The sequence below is a fragment of the Ipomoea nil genome, unplaced genomic scaffold (genome assembly GCF_001879475.1).
Source record: "Ipomoea nil cultivar Tokyo-kokei standard unplaced genomic scaffold, Asagao_1.1 scaffold1977, whole genome shotgun sequence".
In the NCBI taxonomy this organism is placed as follows: domain Eukaryota; kingdom Viridiplantae; phylum Streptophyta; class Magnoliopsida; order Solanales; family Convolvulaceae; genus Ipomoea; species Ipomoea nil.
Window position 1 is genome coordinate 1,361,614 of NW_017618405.1, and position 18,303 is coordinate 1,379,916.

General features: G+C 42.5%; 3 protein-coding genes across 3 annotated transcripts; 2 read left to right on the top strand and 1 right to left on the bottom strand.

The window, feature by feature from the left end:
- The first annotated feature begins 2,445 nt into the window (after positions 1 to 2,445).
- LOC109147137 lies at positions 2,446 to 3,069 on the top strand. The gene has a single exon (XM_019294776.1). It carries the CDS (start codon positions 2,446 to 2,448, stop codon positions 3,067 to 3,069), a length of 624 nt encoding a protein of 207 aa, XP_019150321.1.
- Positions 3,070 to 3,677: 608 nt separating this feature from the next.
- Positions 3,678 to 4,556, bottom strand: LOC109147138. The gene is made up of 2 exons (XM_019294777.1): positions 4,255 to 4,556; positions 3,678 to 4,179 (listed from the first exon to the last, which is right to left on the bottom strand). Exons 1-2 carry the CDS (start codon positions 4,554 to 4,556, stop codon positions 3,678 to 3,680), a joined length of 804 nt encoding a protein of 267 aa, XP_019150322.1.
- Positions 4,557 to 8,642: 4,086 nt separating this feature from the next.
- Positions 8,643 to 9,275, top strand: LOC109147139 (uncharacterized mitochondrial protein AtMg00810-like). The gene has a single exon (XM_019294778.1). It carries the CDS (start codon positions 8,643 to 8,645, stop codon positions 9,273 to 9,275), a length of 633 nt encoding a protein of 210 aa, XP_019150323.1.
- The last annotated feature ends 9,028 nt before the right edge of the window (positions 9,276 to 18,303 follow it).

Consider the following 18,303-nt stretch of genomic DNA (forward strand, 5'->3'; position numbering starts at 1 on the left):
ATTTTCAATCCTGATTTATACTATTCTATACATCCAAGGCTTTAGAAAATATAGTTTTGAACAACTAGAGAAAAGACCCAAGGCTGCTAGATCACCCAGATTAGATGTTAATTACTAAGAGCATCCATATCAATGGTGAAATAGGGATTAATGTCAGATCTATTAATTTGAGTGAGGTTAATAGCAAATGTGGGATGGAGTTATTTTAAAAGATATTCCTCTTGCAAATACCCAATTAATGTCAGAAAAGGAAAAGAATAAAAATTAAAGAGCAGCAAATGCTGTGCGCAAACCACACGGACGCGTCAGGCGTGCTGACAGCGCGCCTGACGCATTAATTTTTTTTATTTTTTATTTATAAAATTCAATTTTATTTCCATTTTATTTCCTTTTTTTTTTCTCTCCCATCCCACACTCTCTTTCCTAATCACTCTTACATTATCTCTCAAATAACTCCAACTGATGCGGATGCTCTAACAACTGCTACTCCATCAGATATGAAGAAGAATCTGTCATTGGTCCAAGGGACAAACAACTGCCTGCAAACTTGAGGATTATTTAAATCACTGAGTTGAAGAATGTAGTCAAGACATTGACAAATCAGTTGGAACATCGATCATGAAATGTTACTCACTGGGATTCTGGGCCACATTATATTATTGTGCAGTCTCAATAGTTGTAGATTTTTGTGGGTTTTTTACAAGTCATGTACGAGAGAGATGAAAGTGAGAAGATGAAAAAAAAAAGAAACAATAAATTCTGACAGGAAAAACAAAAACTAAAGGCATTATGCGTCTTGGGCGCGTGCATTGCACGCATCTTCTGGGCACGCAGATTGCTGCTCATTTCCTCCAAAAGTGGACCCTACCCCAAAAATCATATTTGTAGGAGAACCATTTAGCCAAAAATCTCTCATTTCCTATTAGATAAAAACCAATTTTTAATTTTTTCTTTTTAAAAAACTTAGCAAAAATCACTATTGTGGTTGCTCTGAAGTAACAAGACACTCTATTGGACCAACAAAACCAGCATAAAACCCCCAGAATTCTCTGATGCATGTTGGTTTATCCCCCTTTGGAATTTTTATTTTTTACTTTTAGCAAATAGGGGGAGTACCTACTATAGTACTATATAGGGGAGTACAAATTGCCTGGTGGGTACGTTTGAAGTGAAATCTTTATTATTCTACTTTAAGGCAATTGAAATTGATAGGTTATACGACCGATCGGCCTCGAATCGTTGAGCGACTCCCTACCTAACCCGATCGGGCCCGACCGGTTTGCGTGCCTCGTACCTTTCCCGACCGATGATCCTCTCGATCGTGCTTCTTTTGCCCAGACCTTCATGCGCACTGGCCCCACAAGACCCTACGTGTCAACGGCATGCATCGCCAGAGGCTTAGTGTTTAGCTGTGGACACGTATTTGCCACGTGCTCACCATGCCGGTAGTCCGGGCCTTGTTTCCCTCCATTTCGCCTATAAATACCCGCAATAAGGCAGGGGGACTTTTCGATTGATTCAAAGACAAGCACATACTCTGAGGCTCCCGACCACCACTTGTTTGAACGCTGAGTTAGGGCGATCGATTTAGCTACTAGTCCACGTGTATAAGTACTATCATTTTGGCGCCGTCTGTGGGAAGCTGACACTAGAAGTCGTGTACGATGAGTGCGGTCCTCCATCATGTATCCGTTCAAGTATTATCAGGACGAGGCTGAGGTCAGCTCTTCTGATCGCCAGATGAATCGCGGTTTACGAGTGGACCTCAACATTTCGCCGGGGCGAGCGGCCACCCCTCAGACAATGCATGTCATTCAACAGGAACACCACAACCCGCCGGTACCCGGTCAACCTCAGTTCCAGTACCTGGGGTACCCACTAGTGTCGCCTAACCCAGCATATGGTTTCTGGCCCGGCACGCCCCGCTACTACCCGCATTCACTTTATCCCGGGATGTACCCTCCACCGCCCTCCATGCCTATGTTGCCAGCTCCATTCCCCGGTTTAAAGTCCAGCAGAACACAGACCAAGTCGGAGCTCCCACGCGGCCAGCACGCTCGTCGCCCGGTTCGCTCAAGGTTGGGGTCCTAGGGAGCCGGTGAACAAGAGGAACCTGAGCCGCCCCGGGAGCCAGCTCAAAGGACGAGTGCTTTTGGAAGGCTCAGGTCGGCGATGTGTCAACGGCTCGGACCACAGGATGATGGCCGGCGGTCGGTCGATTCACCTATGCGGACCGTCAGCCGCGAGGACTTCTCTGAGGCCGGTGTGTCCCTAACGCCACGGCACCAGAGGGCCCGGGGAAATGCACACGAGGATGTACAGACGGATGCCCGGGGGTTGTTAGATCAGGTCTGACAGGAGTTTAACCGATGGCAACAAGAGCACATGTCTTTTCCGGCGGAAACTACCACACCATTATTGCGGACACCGTTCACGACCGAAACCATGGCTCAGCCGTATCTCCATGACCTTCGCATCCCAGGAAGCAAGGATTATGATGGGAAGATGGACCCGAAGGTTCACGTCAACTCTTATTACGGGAACATGCTGATGATGGGGGTGACAGACGCAGTCATGTGTCGCGCTTTCTATTCTACACTAACCGGTCGGGTCGCCAAGTGGTTTAAATCATTAGAGCCAGGCTCGATCACTTGCTTCGCCAATATAGAAACCAAGTTCGTCCGAAAGTTTGTGACTTCCAAGACCATTCGGAAGCACTTCATGTATCTGGAGAATGCAAAGCAATTAGAGGGCAAATCCCTCTCAAATTTTTTGCTCAAGTGGAAGAGCGCGATTGGAGAGGTCGAGCCCATGGACGACCTGACGGCAATACACATGGTACATTCCTCCCTCCAGGCAGGACACCTGTACCAGGACTTTATCTTGCACCCACCTTTGACATACGAGGAGGCTATTCGCCGAGTGGCCGATTATGCGAACGCGGGAGAAGCGAATGCTGCTAAGCGATCGCAGGAAGTTGGCCCTAGCCAGAGAGCACCAGGGAAATCAGAAGGACGGCAGCCCGACCAGCAGGGTAGGGGTCATGACCAACAGACAGATTCCAACTAGTCCTCCAACTTTGTCACTTCCTCAATTAGAGTCAAAATCAAAATGGTCCTTGACTTTGTAAAATCCCAACTCGTAGTCAAACGTTGACTTTCTAATTTCTTTTCGGGATTGTTTGGGTCCAACTTAAACTCGAATTAAATTCTTGTCTAATTCTTTCCTGACATTTCTTAATTTTTCTTGTTTCCACTTTAACTTTGAGGATTTAATCACTACCCTCCATAAACTAACTCTCCTAATTAAACTTTAATCGTTCTTTAACGATTTCACTTTTACTTGTATCTACTTCATTCTTATTAAAATTCACTTACTTGTTCTTGGTACTTTTTACCGAGAATTTCTCAAAAACATGCTTCTAACAACGTCTTAAATCTCAAGTCTTAAACAAGTCACGAATTGTACCAAATCTTTCAAGCACGCACAACAAAACAAGAATCCAAACAACAATGTTAACACTTATTCCAATTTAGAGTGTTACCTTTCTCAAGATTGCGCCCCTCAGCTTGCGTCTGTCCCATCACCATGACTCTCCCCGATCCGGCTCCTCCCGATCATCCTTGCTGAGATCCCCCGCGTCCCTGGTTGCCATTTCGGTGCAGGCCACCACCTGACTAATTTCCACGACCCATTCCTCGGTTTGGTGCCTGGTTGAACTGGCCTCTAGGCTGCTGACTCGGGGTTGTACTGTGGGATCTTTCCATCTTTGGATACCAACAAACGGCGGCTCTATGCCCCGGCTTCCCGCAATTGAAACATGTAACGGATCCTCCTCCACAAGTAGTCCGAGGGTGATCCTTACCACACCTTGGGCAAGCCACGTTCCTCACACTAAATAACCCTCTAGCTCCAACTCCCTGTCCTACCACCGGATTCCTCATTTCTCCATTTCGGTTGTCATTTCTCACCACTGGATTAAATCTTTGCACCTTACTTGACTGTGAGTTGTTCCCCTCGCTCATCTTTTTCGGTCCGTGCAGGGCAATCCTATGTAGTTGCTGAATCCTGGAGCGTCCGGCAGCTGCGTCATATGATTCATTCAAAGTGGCAAACTTTGCAGCAGTAAATAGCTTCTGAGCATCATAGTGCAATCCATGGACAAACTTGCAGGCTTTGCTAGCCTCATACGGTGCTAAGATAGGAGCAAATCGAGATAGTGCCACAAAGCGGGCATGATACTCCTACACAGACATGCTCCCTTGCTCGAAATGCAAGAATTCCTCATACTTAACAGCCTTGACATGCTCGGGGTTGAATCTTCCTCTCAAAGTGACCTTGAACATCTCCCAATCAAAGTCCTCTTTCTCCTTAAGTGTCGGGCCCTCCATCACCCACCAGTGATCAGCCTCTTCCTGAAGATAGTACACAGTTGTCTCCACTCGTTGATCTTCCGGACAGTTGACCACGTCGAACAATTTGTCAAAAGTACGGATCCAGCTCTCTAATATCTCAGGGTCTTCCTGGCCCAGGTAACTCGGCGGGTTGCGCCCCATGATGTTTCGTGATACATCACCGCCACCGTTGTTTCCATTCAGTACGGCGGCTCTGATAGTCTGGGTCTACTGGGTCAGCTGACGCAAACTCTCTGTCAGGTCTGTGGAAGATGAAGCTCCAGGTCCCGAGGAACGAGGAGTCTCTTCTCTGACTCTTCTTGGTGGCATTACATTAGCCCTTTCACATGATCAGAACAGATCATCTTGGTTAGTACCTCTAAGAGTTAACTACACCTAACTTCTCTTTTCTTAAGGCAAGGCTTACAACAAGTAAAGCATGCAAACAAGAAACAAGTATAAGCTTTTATACTTCTTACTTTAACAACTATCACAAAACTTTGCTTTCAAACTTTAACTTTCAAAGTTCAACTTCTAGCTTTTTCTTTCAACTTTCAACTTTTAGTTTTTCACTTCCAACTTTCAACTTTTAACTTTTAACTTCTCTGTTAGTAATGTTATTATTAGTATTTGTTATTATTATTGTAACACTTATTGTTTATGTGGTAGTGGCTTAGTCTTGTGTGACTTGCCTATTAGTCAGGAGTAGTTTACATTAGCTATCTCTCTTTTGTATTGTTCTTTCAGTTAGATTGTAACAGGGTTGATTATCCTAATCTCATCTGGTATCAGCAAGCCTATCGGTCCTCTCCTAAAATTTCTCTTCTACCCGTCGACTCCTTCTCCGATTAACAATGTCGACGAATTCCTCCGAGCGCACGGTCACCGCTGCCACCGTTGCTGCTCCGGCCACCTCCCAAAATTCCCTCTCCTCAGCCCACCATTTTGTTTCCATAAAACTAACCTCCCGGAACTTCTTGTTTTGGCGCACCCAACTAGTTCCGTTCCTCCGTGGCCAAGGTCTCCTAGGCTACGTAGATGGCGATATGCCCTGTCCACCATCGACGATCGAGGTTGTTCCCACCGGCGACTCTGCTTCTGGAACGACGACCACTGTCTCCACCGCCAACCCCGCCCACGCTGCCTGGGTGCAGCAGGATCAAAGCATCTTATCGCTGCTAATTTTGTCACTCTCAGACGAAGTCATGTACTTAGCGGTTGGAAGGCACACCTCGCGCGACGTATGGCTGTCGATCACGGCCGCCCTCGGCTCATCCTCTCGAGCCCGCTGTCTGAGCCTTCTCGGATAATTCCAGAGTCTCCGCCAAGGCAACCTCACACCGGCAGATTTTCTCGGACGTGCGCAGCTGCTTGTTGAAGCACTGGCTCAGGCTGGACGCCCCATCTCGCTGGACGAACAGAATATGTGGGTGTTCAGGGTTCTCCGTCTGGAATTCCGGGCACTTGCTGCGTCGCTCACAGTCACCGGCACTCCGGTAAAAATTCCGCAACTTTCAGATTATTTGCAGGCACAAGAATTCATTCTTGCAGATGACTATCCGGCGTCGGTCGATGGCATTGGTGCGGGTTCTCTGGCTGCTCTATACGCCCTGTTTTTTTTGTCTATCTTTTTTTTTTTTTTCAGATGATTCGCAAGTTTTCGTTGCTGTTCTATTTCTTATATTTCTTGTTCTAATTTTTCCATTTCTTGTTTTATTTCTTCGTCTATTTTGTCATTTTCCTCTTCTTCATCTGTACCTTTCAAGATCAACGCGCGCTTTTCTATTTGTGAAAGGTTGCTCATTTTAGGAAGAAGAATGGGTGAGGGTATTCTGCCAAAAGAGCGCTGGACGTGGGCAGTCCAGTGGAGGCAGTTCTGGCAACTCCCGCGGCGGCAATGGACGAGGCAAAAACGGCCAAGGTCGCGGAGGCAACGCTGGTCGTGGCCGGAATGGTGCGCTGCGTTGTCAGATTTGCCGGTCACACAGGCACACCGCCGTCTACTGTTTCAAACGGTACACTACCCAGCCTCCGGCGCAGGCCAACCTCGTGGTTGCTGGTGATGAGACGTCGGCACCACCGGTAGCGCAGTCCTGGTTCCCGGACACGGGTGCTACTGCTCACGCTACTCCGGATCCGAACATGGTGAATCAGGCCGATGAGTACTCCGGTGGCGATGTCCTGAGAGTTGTTAATGGCACAGGTTTGACAATTTCTAAAGTTGGACATGCATCTTTATTTGTTCCTTCCCACTCTAAACAATTATCTCTATCCAATGTTTTAATTGTGCCTGACTTGTCAGTTCCGTTGTTATCCGTACATCGTTTTACAAATGAAAATGATGTATATTTCGAATTTCATAAAAATTGCTTTGTTGTGAAGGATTCCGTCACCAGGGCGATATTGCTTAAAGGTCCTGCTTCGGGTGGTCTATATAAACTCCCGGTGTCTCACAATCATGTTGCGTTCATAAGCTCCTGGGCCACTCCCGGGGTGTGGCATCGTCGGTTGGGCCATCCACACGCGCAAGTCCAAAGTCGTATCCTAAATCATGTCCTGTCATTGCAAATAAAACAAAAGGGAACCGGTCATGCACAGCGTGTCATCTTGGCAAATCTACGCGATTTCCATTAGATAGAGTGGCATCCTGTAGTAAAAATGTCTTAGATCTCTTGTATACGGACATTTGGGGCCCCTCGCCCGTTATTTCTGTTTCTGGTTATAGATATTTTCTCTTATTTGTAGATGATCATTCCCGATTCTGCTGGTTTTACCCATTACGGGTAAAGTCTGACATCTATAAAATTTTTGATTCTTTTCGCGTTATGGTAGAACGCCAGTTTTCGCGTTCTATCAAATGTATACAGTCGGATCTAGGGGGTGAGTACCAAAAATTGCACAAAACATTCCAAACACTCGGTATTGTGCACAGACAGTCGTGTGCTTACACACACGAGCAGAATGGCAGGGTTGAGCGCCGAAATCGACATATTGTTGAGACAGGGTTAGCTCTCCTTGCTGAAGGTTCAGTACCCTTGGAATACTAGGACTATGCCTTCGAAACAGCAACCTGTCTAATTAACTTCTTACCCTCGTCTGTACTACAGTTTGAGAGTCCATACACTCGTCTCCACAAAACAGCACCCCCATACACCTTTTTACGGGTCTTCGGGTGTCAATGTTACCCCTATCTCCGGCCTTATAACCGGCACAAGATAGAATTCCGGTTGGCACCCTGCGTCTTCCTAGGTTACCCCCATCTTTTAGGGGATATAGGTGCATGGACCTAACAACGGGAAAAGTCTTTATCTGTCGCCATGTCCGATTTGATGAGGCATATTTTCCTTTTCAGACTCATCTTTGCAGGGTACAGAACAGTTCAATGCACCACCCACTCCGTGGGGCGCTGGACCCATCATACCACACGTGCAAACAACACCGTTGGCAACTAGCCCACCTCTGTCTCTGCCTGATGTGGGCCCTGGACCCAGCACACAAGACCCGGCACCCTTGGCTATAGAAGGGCCAGGGTGGCTCGGAAACACGGTCGGCCTCGGAGTCGTCCCCAAAAACGGGATCATGGTATGCGTCTTCGACACATGACTCGTGGCACTGGTGAACCACTTCAAGCTTTGATTATCACCACCGACCCGACGTGTTATTCTCAGGCAGTAGGCCATCCGGAGTGGCGGGATGCCATGGACCAAGAGTTCAATGCTTTGCTACACAACAACACCTGGAAGCTAGTTCCGGCCGAGCCTCACATGAATGTGATTGGGTGCAAGTGGGTTTTCCGAACCAAACGCACCGCCGATGGTAAAATTGAGCGCTACAAAGCCCGTCTGGTCGCCACAGGGTTCAATCAGGTAGCAGGTGAAGATTTCTTTGATACATTCAGCCCGGTGGTGAAACCCACAACTGTCCGATTGCTATTTTCTATAGCTGTCTCCAGGAATTGGACTCTGCGTCAACTAGATGTTCACAACGCCTTCCTCAACGAACACTTAGCTGAAACCGTATATATGAAGCAACCGCCCGGGTATGAAGATCCTTCGCATCCTGGCCATGTCTGTCACCTCAGCGCTCTCTCTATGGCCTCAAACAAGCACCACGGGCCTGGTTCAAAAGATTTCATGACTACTTGATTTCTGCGGGGTTTTCGTCATCGAAGACCGATGTTTCCCTTTTCCACTACTCTATTGATGTGTCACGTGTGTTCTTACTAGTATATGTCGACGACATATAATGATGGGGGATGATGCAAGTCTAATTGATAGCCTGCTCAGCCGCTTGTCCACAGTGTTCAAAATTCGGGATCTTGGAACTCCAAGTTTCTTTCTTGGCATCGAGACACTACACACTGACACTGGATTGATGCTCTCACAGCGCCGATATATGGGTGATCTCTTGACTAGGGCTGGAATGTCTGACTGCAAGCCTTTGGCCACACCAGCTGCTATCAGTCAACCAGTTACAGCGTCCGCGGAACCGCATGATAATCCGACACAGTATCGTCGTCTAGTAGGGGCCCTACAGTATCTCACCATTACACGGCCAGATCTGTCCTATGCTGTGAACCGGTTGTGTCAGTTTATGCATTCACCGACTACTGATCACTGGGCTCTACTTAAAAGGGTCTTGCGGTATATCAAGGGCACACTTGACTATGGTCTACGGCTTCAAGCGTCACCTTCTACCGAGATACATGCTTTTTCAGACTCTGATTGGGCCGGATGTCAAGTCGACCGAAAAAGTACTAGTGGGTATGCTGTCTACCTTGGATCCAATCTCATTTCTTGGCTTTCCAGGAAGCAACGCACTATGGCCCGCTCCTCTACCGAAGCCGAGTACAAGGCGTTATGTTGGTCCCAAAAGAGGTAAGGTGAAAGTCTAGAGGGGGGGGGGGGGGGGGTTGAATAGACTTTCAAACTTTTTCGCACAGCACAACAATTGCTAAGACAGAGATAAACCAAAACTCTTAACTAGATTGTTAGAGTATGGTGCACAGCGGAAATAAATAAACATAAAGTGTGTGTGAGATTGTGTGAGTAGTATATCTTCGTGAGAGCGTATATGTAAAGAGCGGTATGTAAAGAAAGCAGTAAAGAACACAAGACAATTATAGTGGTTCGCGAGGTGGTGTAATCCTCCTACTCCACTTGCTCTTTTCTCCAAGAGCCAATTCACTATATCTACCACTCCTTGGTTCCAAGATACAATGAATTTCCGTGATCTAGTGCTTTGATCACAAAGCCCGCACTAATCACGCCCAGTGACACCACACTGCTGCTTCGGGTTTCACGTCGCCGCGCTACTATCCCAGGATTTCACAACTCCGCGTTAATTTCCCCCCGTCTTCCACACTCCGGTAGAAACGTATCCGTGATCTGGTGCTTTGATCACCAAGCCCACACCAATCACGCCCAGTGCCTCCGACACTGCTGCTTCGGATCTCACAGCTCCGTGTGACAATCCAGGATTTCACAGCTCCGTGTTACTTTCCTCCCTTCTCTTGTTTTGCTCCAAAACAAGTGTTGTCTTGCTTCCAACTTCTGAGACTCTGTAGATGATCTTCAATGATGCGCAGGTCTCTTTGATGAAGATAAACACTCTGGAATGATTTCTCTTGACAGCTCTGAGTGTTTTCTCTCTTTGAATATATCAAGTAAAGTACTTGATATTTTTGCTCTGCTTAAGAACTCTCTAAATATTTTTCTCTTGAAGCTCTCTGAGTTCTTTTTCTCACACTTGAAGATTTTAGCTCTTAGAATTTTAGCTCTCTGCTCTTTTAAGCTTAATTGCTCTATTCGATCCTTTGATGGATTCGAATTTTCTGCTCTCTTGTTCGTGAGTTCGTGATCTGCTCTACTGCTCTTCACACCTTCAAGTCTTCATATCTTCATCATTTTATAGTTGGTAATGAGAATCTGTCCGTTGGAAAGAGATGCTCCCATGTCAGAGATCTTATCTTATCTTCTGCAAAAATGTCAGAAAGAGATAAGCTAGCTGTTTGAAAGATCTTCATTTCCATGTAAATGAGCTCCCAAATTTCATCTGATATTCCCCTGTTTTAACGTTGAGTGGAAATATCTGGGTCTCAGTTTTGGTGTAGAATGGCTTCTCTGATTAGCTCTGAAGTGGTCCTTGTATCTTTGGGATTCAAAAATAATCTTTATTTTAATCCCATACTAGTTAGACTAGTATTTTCCTTGTGAGAATATTTTTCACTGTAAGTTCTGCTTCATCTTCTTCATTCTCACGTCTGGGTGTTCTCAGACTTCAAACTGGCTTTGAACTTCCACCCAATTTGAATTTCTCCTTTGTAATTGACACCCAATTTCAATTGGCTTGTAATTGGCACCCAATTTGAATTTCTCCATTGTAATTGGCTCCCAATTGACTTTGACTTGCAATTGGCTTGAACTTCCACCCAATTTGAATTTCTCCTTTGTAATTGACACCCAATTTCAATTGGCTTGTAATTGGCACCCAATTTGAATTTCTCCATTGTAATTGGCTCCCAATTGACACCCAATTTCAATTGGCTTGTAATTGGCACCCAATTTGAATTTCTCCATTGTAATTGGCTCCCAATTGACTTTGACTTGCAATTGGCTCCCAACATCTCCTGGTGCTCCAATTACTTCTCAATGTTGACTTCGAAATTGGACTTCTCTTTGAATTTCATCTCAATTCAATTGCTCCTCAATGTCTTCTTTTAATTGGTCCCCAATCTGAATTTCCATTTGAAACTTGCTCCCAATTTCAATTTCTCTGAACTAGCTCCCAATTTCAATTAATTTCAATTAATCTCAATTTCTCTGAAACTGGCTCCCAATTTCAATTGCTTCGAAACTAGCTCCCAATTTCAATTTCTATGAAATCGGCTCCCAAGTGCAATTGCATCTCAATTGCCACCCAATTTTCCCAATTTCCACTTGTAATCGGCGCCCAAAGCTTAAACTAGCGCCCAACTCCATCAGATTAATTTAATTTGACTTCTCAAATTTTACCTTGTAAAATTGTAGATGGTGAGTTTCAAACTTGAACCATTTCAGATAATATATCAAACATCATCCACTTCGTCCGTACAGCTTTTGATTCAATCTCCAATCATATTTGATGTACTTCTTTCTTTCCATAGATGCTTGATCTCTAAGTCAACTTCATGCATTCTTCCAATATTAATTTTCTTCACGAAAATTCTTCTGGGATATCTTCTTTGAGTAGTAGCGACGTGAATTCATATCATTCAACTTCTTCTTCAATTTGTCATTTTCTCTAGACAAATTCTTGATTTTCGGCTTTATATCTTCTTCTTCTATTTTCATCTATTTTCCTTTGTTTTTCTCTTTTGATAATTAAATAATTTCCCGATCATGGTCTAAGACTCTACTAGACCTAAGAAATAAAATTGGAGGATCTACAAATACAAATTTGGCATATCAAAACCATTACACTTTATTCCTAACAATTTCCCCCCTTTTGATAATGCCAAAACCTATACTCAGTCATTGGCTTTAAGTCTTTGAAAAATAATCTTTTTGCTCAATTTTATTTGACAAAGCCAAGATGAGTTTAACAAATGGTTTTCTAGACACAATCAAAAGAAAAATTGTGAATTAATTTTTAGACAAGCTCCTAAACGCATCTTGAATTATTTTTATTTTGATCATCATCAATTTTTAATTTTGTCGTGCGTTTGACATATTTCTTGTCTTTTAATTCACGAAAGTCTAATTACATTAAACCAATAAAATTAAAGACTCAAAATAGACCATGGGAAATTATTATTGATATATTTCAAATTTATAGAGAAAAAACGCAACAGAGGTTCGAAAATAGAGAATATCAGCTTAAGAGAATTTTCAGATTACCTTCTGGGTTTCTTCACACCAAAGTCTTTCTTCAAAATTTCTTTGACATGTTCCCTGAGCTTGAAGAAATCATCTTTGAACTTTGCATTCTGAAATTTCTTTGTAAGCTGTCCGACCATGTAATGTCCAAAAGCTTCTTTGATATTGTTACCCGGAAGAACTCCGTTTTCCCACCATAAGACACATTCTTCGAAGCTTCTTTCTTCTCCAAGATTCATGCCCATATTTCCGGTGAAATCTCTTAGTTCATACCACATCTCGGTTCTTTTCCTTTTGCCTTCTTCTTCTTTATTCTTCTCCGAGATCCATTGGGCTTGATCGGCTGCAGGCCATTTCTTGATCATGCTTGGTAAATTTTCCTTAGTCCATATTGTTGTCTGAGTGGCGGTACCCTTAGAGCATTCGAACCAGCCACGCTGTTCAGCAACCTTTGATGTACTCGTACCAAGACTCGGATTCGCGAACTGAGCAAAACCAATCTGAGATGGTCCTTGTGAGGATTGTCCGCGGCTTCGGCCTCTACCTTGAGTAGACATTACTGGCTGTTGTTGACTTCCAAGAATAAATTCTTGTTGCAAAGCCAAGTGACTGAGAATTTCTTCCCCCCTTTTGGCGTTATCAACCAAAAATGCAAGGGTCTTAAAATCTCGGTCTTGGTTTGCCTTCACAGTTTCAACACTATTGTGTGTATCAATGGAAACGGTTTGCACGTTGTCAAGCTTATTTGTTGTAACTACGAGTTCAGCTTCAAGTTTGTTGATTCGGCTTTCTTGATCTTGAATCGCCTTGATTTGTCGCAAGTGATGTTCGTTGTTGATCTTTTCAGCTGCTTCACGTTCCTTCTTCATGAGCTGAAGCACTTCAAGTAAGCCTTTTGACAATTCTCCTTTCAGAATTCTTTCTGCTTTGTCAATCTGAGTCTTCAAAGAATTTTGATGCTCCATTAATTCTTTTAGATTGACTCGGGTATCCGTGTGTTGTTGTTCTAGCATTTGGTTTTGTTCAACCAATTTTTCTCCAATTGTTTGACAAACAACATCACTGGATTCGGCTACTTTGGCAAATAAGGATGAAAATATGTCATCTTCTTGTTCATTCATCTGCACAAAGTTTTGAGGAGATCCGAACGGACTTCTACTCGGATCTGTGAGAAAAACTGTATCAATAAGTTGCATCCCTTCTTCTTCAGGTGATTCGGCTTCTTGATTGAGATCACTAATTTCTTCTTCTAAGACTTCTGTTCTCGTGTAGTTCTCTGTAAATAAATCTTCATTTTCTAGAACAGGGTCCATGGTAGGCATGGTAGACTCGGTATGGTGTACCGGCAATACACTGGATAAATCCTCTGTGATTTGCAGTCTACTCTCAGTAGCAACTTCTACTGCAACTTCCACTGGTATATCTCTTCTTCTTTCTTCTGACACTTGTTCTCTTATTTCTTCTCGTACTGACACTTCTCCTCTTAATTCTTTTCTTCTTTTATCCCTTTTGTAGCCATAAAATATATTTTTTATTTAAAAATTCCTTTTTATTTTATTTTTATTCATATAATTTTTTTTTTGTCTTTTTGGCTACGAAACTTTTTGATCTTTTTATATACGTAGGGATTTTTCATTTTGTAGGAGAGAGAGACAGAGAGAAAATAGAGATAGACAAAACCAGTAGCAAAAACATCCAAAAAATTTTATTTATCTCCTTCTTAGGGAGAAAGAGAGATAACATTTTTGGATCAGGTCACATCACATATTCAGGCTTCATCAGTAGAGAGACCAGCGCCGTGATTAGTTTCAAGATCAGCATGCGGTGGAGACGGAGAGCTTGATTTCAAAGTATAGACTAATCCGGGTTCCATTGAGAGTTGAGTAGACCGCTTGAAGCTGCGGGTTAGAGGACGAGAGGACAGTGGTGATGGCGTCGAGCGTCGTAGCTGCACTGCTGAGACTTTCGGACCTTTTTGAACTTGATCCTTGGTCGGTGGTTGTCCTTCCTCTTCTTCAGAAAATAGGATGAGAGGATCGCTAGGTGTGTCTCCAACTTCATGTCCTCCATTTGCGGCACGTCGAGCCCTCAGCATCGCTTGTCTTGCTTGCTCGGCCACTCTCCTGGAAGATCTTCTCTTTTCTTGATTCTTTGGAGTCATCGAAGCCTGCAAAAAAAAAAAAAAGATATAAACAAAAGAAATCTCCACACAGATTTGTTTGCTTCAGGTCCTAATTTATAGGCCTAGGAAGGTGCTAGAACCGTGTGGGCTAATGATGAAAGGGTTGAAAGGGTTTCTTTTGGATATAGCCGACGTTTGGTTTCAAAAGGTGTGATGAATGCTTTCGTGACTCTTCATTGGTCGAGAAAGCGGTGGATGTGATGGGTAGCGGTTTCTAGGAGATTTAATGAGGGATTAGGGTGACGATTTGAGTGAGAACGAATCGGTTGGGAAGGATGCTGATATAGGAGAGGATTATGGGGGGAGGTTTAGGTTGGGTGCAGGTTTAGAAAGGGTAGAAGTTTATGGGTGGAGGTTTGATGCCCAATTAAACTCTAATTTTCCTCCTTTGTCTCCTGATTTCCTTCTCAAAATCGTGTACCACAAACATAATAACACTCAAACATCTTCGTTAGTAGCAAAAATTATTCCTCAAATAATTAATCACACATACCAAAATATTAAACACATATACACGGCATTCCTAATTAAAATACATATAATTTGGAAATTAACACAATTAACACACATATTCCTATTTTATAATTAGAAACAACTTTAAAAACAAATATTAATCAGATTCCAAAATATTTTAGAAACTAACAAAAATACTAATTTCTAGATTTCTAAAACATTTTATAGCAATTTATATCACATATACAACATATATACGAAACACACATACAAATAACATATTAAATCACATTTTGCACATAGCAGATATATATTATCAAATAAACATGGTAAATCATTTTTAGAGCAAATTGTTCATGCAAACAAGTTAGTTAATTTACAGAAACATGAACACATACTCAAAAACTGATTAACACATTAAAACATGCAATTTTAAACAAATTATCAAATAAACCACGAATTGCACATTTTATCAAATTAATTTGCATGGCATATGATTTCACGTTAAATAACACATGCAAATACACAAATAAATTTCTAACACATGTTGCAATTTTATCACATAAATATTTCGAATAGAATCATGCATAGAAACACATAAAACAATTTATCCACATAAAACAATTAATTTTGAGCACAAGTATCAATTTAAATAGAGAGTTTAAGTTCAGTGATACTTAGCTCATTTCGATCATTCCCAACTCGTGCCTTAAGGTAGAAAATCTCGTTTCGCATAAAGGCTTCGTGAGAATATCAGCAACTTGGTTTTCCGTAGGGATATATTCGATCTTCAGATTTTTCTTTTCAACGTGATCCCTTATAAAATGATGTCGAATGTCGATATGTTTGGTTCTTGAGTGAAGCACCGGATTGTGAGTGATAGCGATTGCACTAGTATTATCACAATAAATACTAACGTCATCACAATTAACTCCGTAATCCTTCAATTGTTGCTTCATCCACAAAATTTGCGCACAACAACTTCCTGCAGCAATATATTCGGCCTCGGCGGTACTAGTTGCGATGGAATTTTGCTTTTTGCTGAACCAAGAAACAAGCCTTCCCCCCAAGAACTGGCATGTCCCGGAAGTGCTTTTTCTGTCTATTTTGCAACCTGCAAAATCCGCATCTGAAAAACCCGTTAGAGTAAAATCTGTACCTTTTGGATACCATAATCCAACATTGATTGTGCCTTTCAGATATCGTATGATCTTCTTTGTTGCGGTGAGGTGGCTTTCTTTTGGATTTGCTTGGAATCTTGCACACACTCCCACAGCATAAGAAATGTCCGGCCTGCTTGCAGTAAGATATAGAAGTGAACCAATCATTCCTCTATATTTTGTTTGATCGACATCCTTTCCATCTTCATCTTTGTCTAGCCTTATTGATGTGCTCATTGGAATTTTGATCGATGATTTTCCATCAAGGCCAAACTTCTTTATCAAGTCGCGGGTGTACTTTGCTTGATTGATAAATACTCCTTCTTTCAGTTGTTTGACTTGTAAGCCCAAGAAGTAATTCAATTCACCCATCATGCTCATTTCGAATTTATTCTGCATAAGCTTCGAAAATTTCTCACACAAAGAATTGTTAGTGCTTCCAAAAATAATATCATCAACATATATTTGCACTAATAAAATATGATCACCATCTTGAATTCTAAATAGAGTTTTGTTAACAAGGCCTTTGGTGAATCCACAGCTTATCAAGAACATTGACAAAGTATCATACCAAGCTCTAGGTGCTTGTTTCAACCCATACAATGCCTTTTTAAGTTTGTAGACTTTATCACCTTCGCCTTTTACCTCAAAACCTGGGGGTTGTTCGACATAAACTTCTTCTTCGAGTAGACCATTCAAGAATGCGCTTTTCACGTCCATTTGATAAACGGTGAAATCTTTGTGTGTGGCGTAGGCTAGGAAAATTCTGATTGCTTCAAGTCGGGCCACCGGTGCAAAGGTTTCATCAAAATCTATTCCTTCTTCTTGAGAGTATCCTTTTGCAACGAGCCTTGCTTTATTCCTAACAATCACGCCTTCTTCGTTTGCTTTGTTCCGGAAGACCCATTTGGTTCCTACAACGTTGTGGTTCGGCGGTCCTGGAACAAGTTCCCAAACATCATTTCTTTTGAATTGATCGAGCTCCTCTTGCATAGCATTTATCCAATCCGGATCATTGAGAGCTTCGTCAATTTCTTTTGGTTCAATCTGAGATAGATAACACGTGAACAATGCTTCCATGGTAGATGATCTTGTTTTCACGCCTTCATGAATATTCCCAATAATTAATTCTGGAGGGTGATTTTTGAGCCATCTTAAATCTGGTTGAAATGGGTGCATGGTACTGGGTGGATCCATTTGTTGTGAATTTGCAGTGTTGGTTCGAATTTCATCAATTAAATTGTCTTGAAATTGATTACCAACATCACATGCAATTTGATCATTAATTGGATCACCAACTTGTACTGCATTTCCCTTCCCACGTGAGGCATCACTCCCAAAATTATTATTTAAAGAATTTCCAACTTCTTCTGGGTGAGGGATGGGATTTTCTAGAGAATTAATTTCCAACTCATCCATTCCCTGCAAAACATCATCTTCACACGTATCATTAGTATCACAAAAATCAATATGACACTTGTTATCATTTTGTGCAATTTCTTCGTCCAGTGCATCATTCTTGATCTGTGATTTTTCATCAAATACCACGTGTATGGATTCTTCAACCACCATTGATCTTTTATTCAGAACTCTGTACGCCTTGCTGGTAGCTGAATATCCTAGAAAAATTCCTTCATCTGCACGCTCATCAAAAGCTTTTAGATGCAATTTATCATTAATATGAATAAAACATTTGCATCCAAAAATATGAAAATAACCAATATTTGGTTTTCTCCCTTTATATAGCTCGTATGACGTCTTCTTGTACTGCTTATGGATCATGCTTCGATTTTGTGTGTAACAAGCAGTGTTGATAGCTTCCTCCCAATAGCGTTTCGAGAGACCGGCAGCACTAATCATCACTCGTGCGGCTTCTTTGAGCGTCCGGTTTCTTCTTTCGACAACACCGTTTTGTTGCGGTGTTCTTGCGGCAGATAATTGATGAGAAATTCCATGTGAATTGCAAAAAGCTTGTATAACTCCATTCACGAACTCGGTTCCGCGATCCGTTCGTATTTTTGATATTTGCAATTCTTTCTCATTTTGTAGTTGCTTCAACAGCTTCGGTAGAACTTGCTCAACTTCATTTTTCTTCTTGAAAAACACGGTCCAAGTGTACCTGGAAAAATCATCAACAACAACGAGAGTATATTTCTTACCACTTACACTTATTGGATCAACTGGTCCAAATAAGTCCATATGTAGTAAGCTTAGCGGTCTTGACGTTGACTCGTGTGTCTTTGATTTGAATGATGATT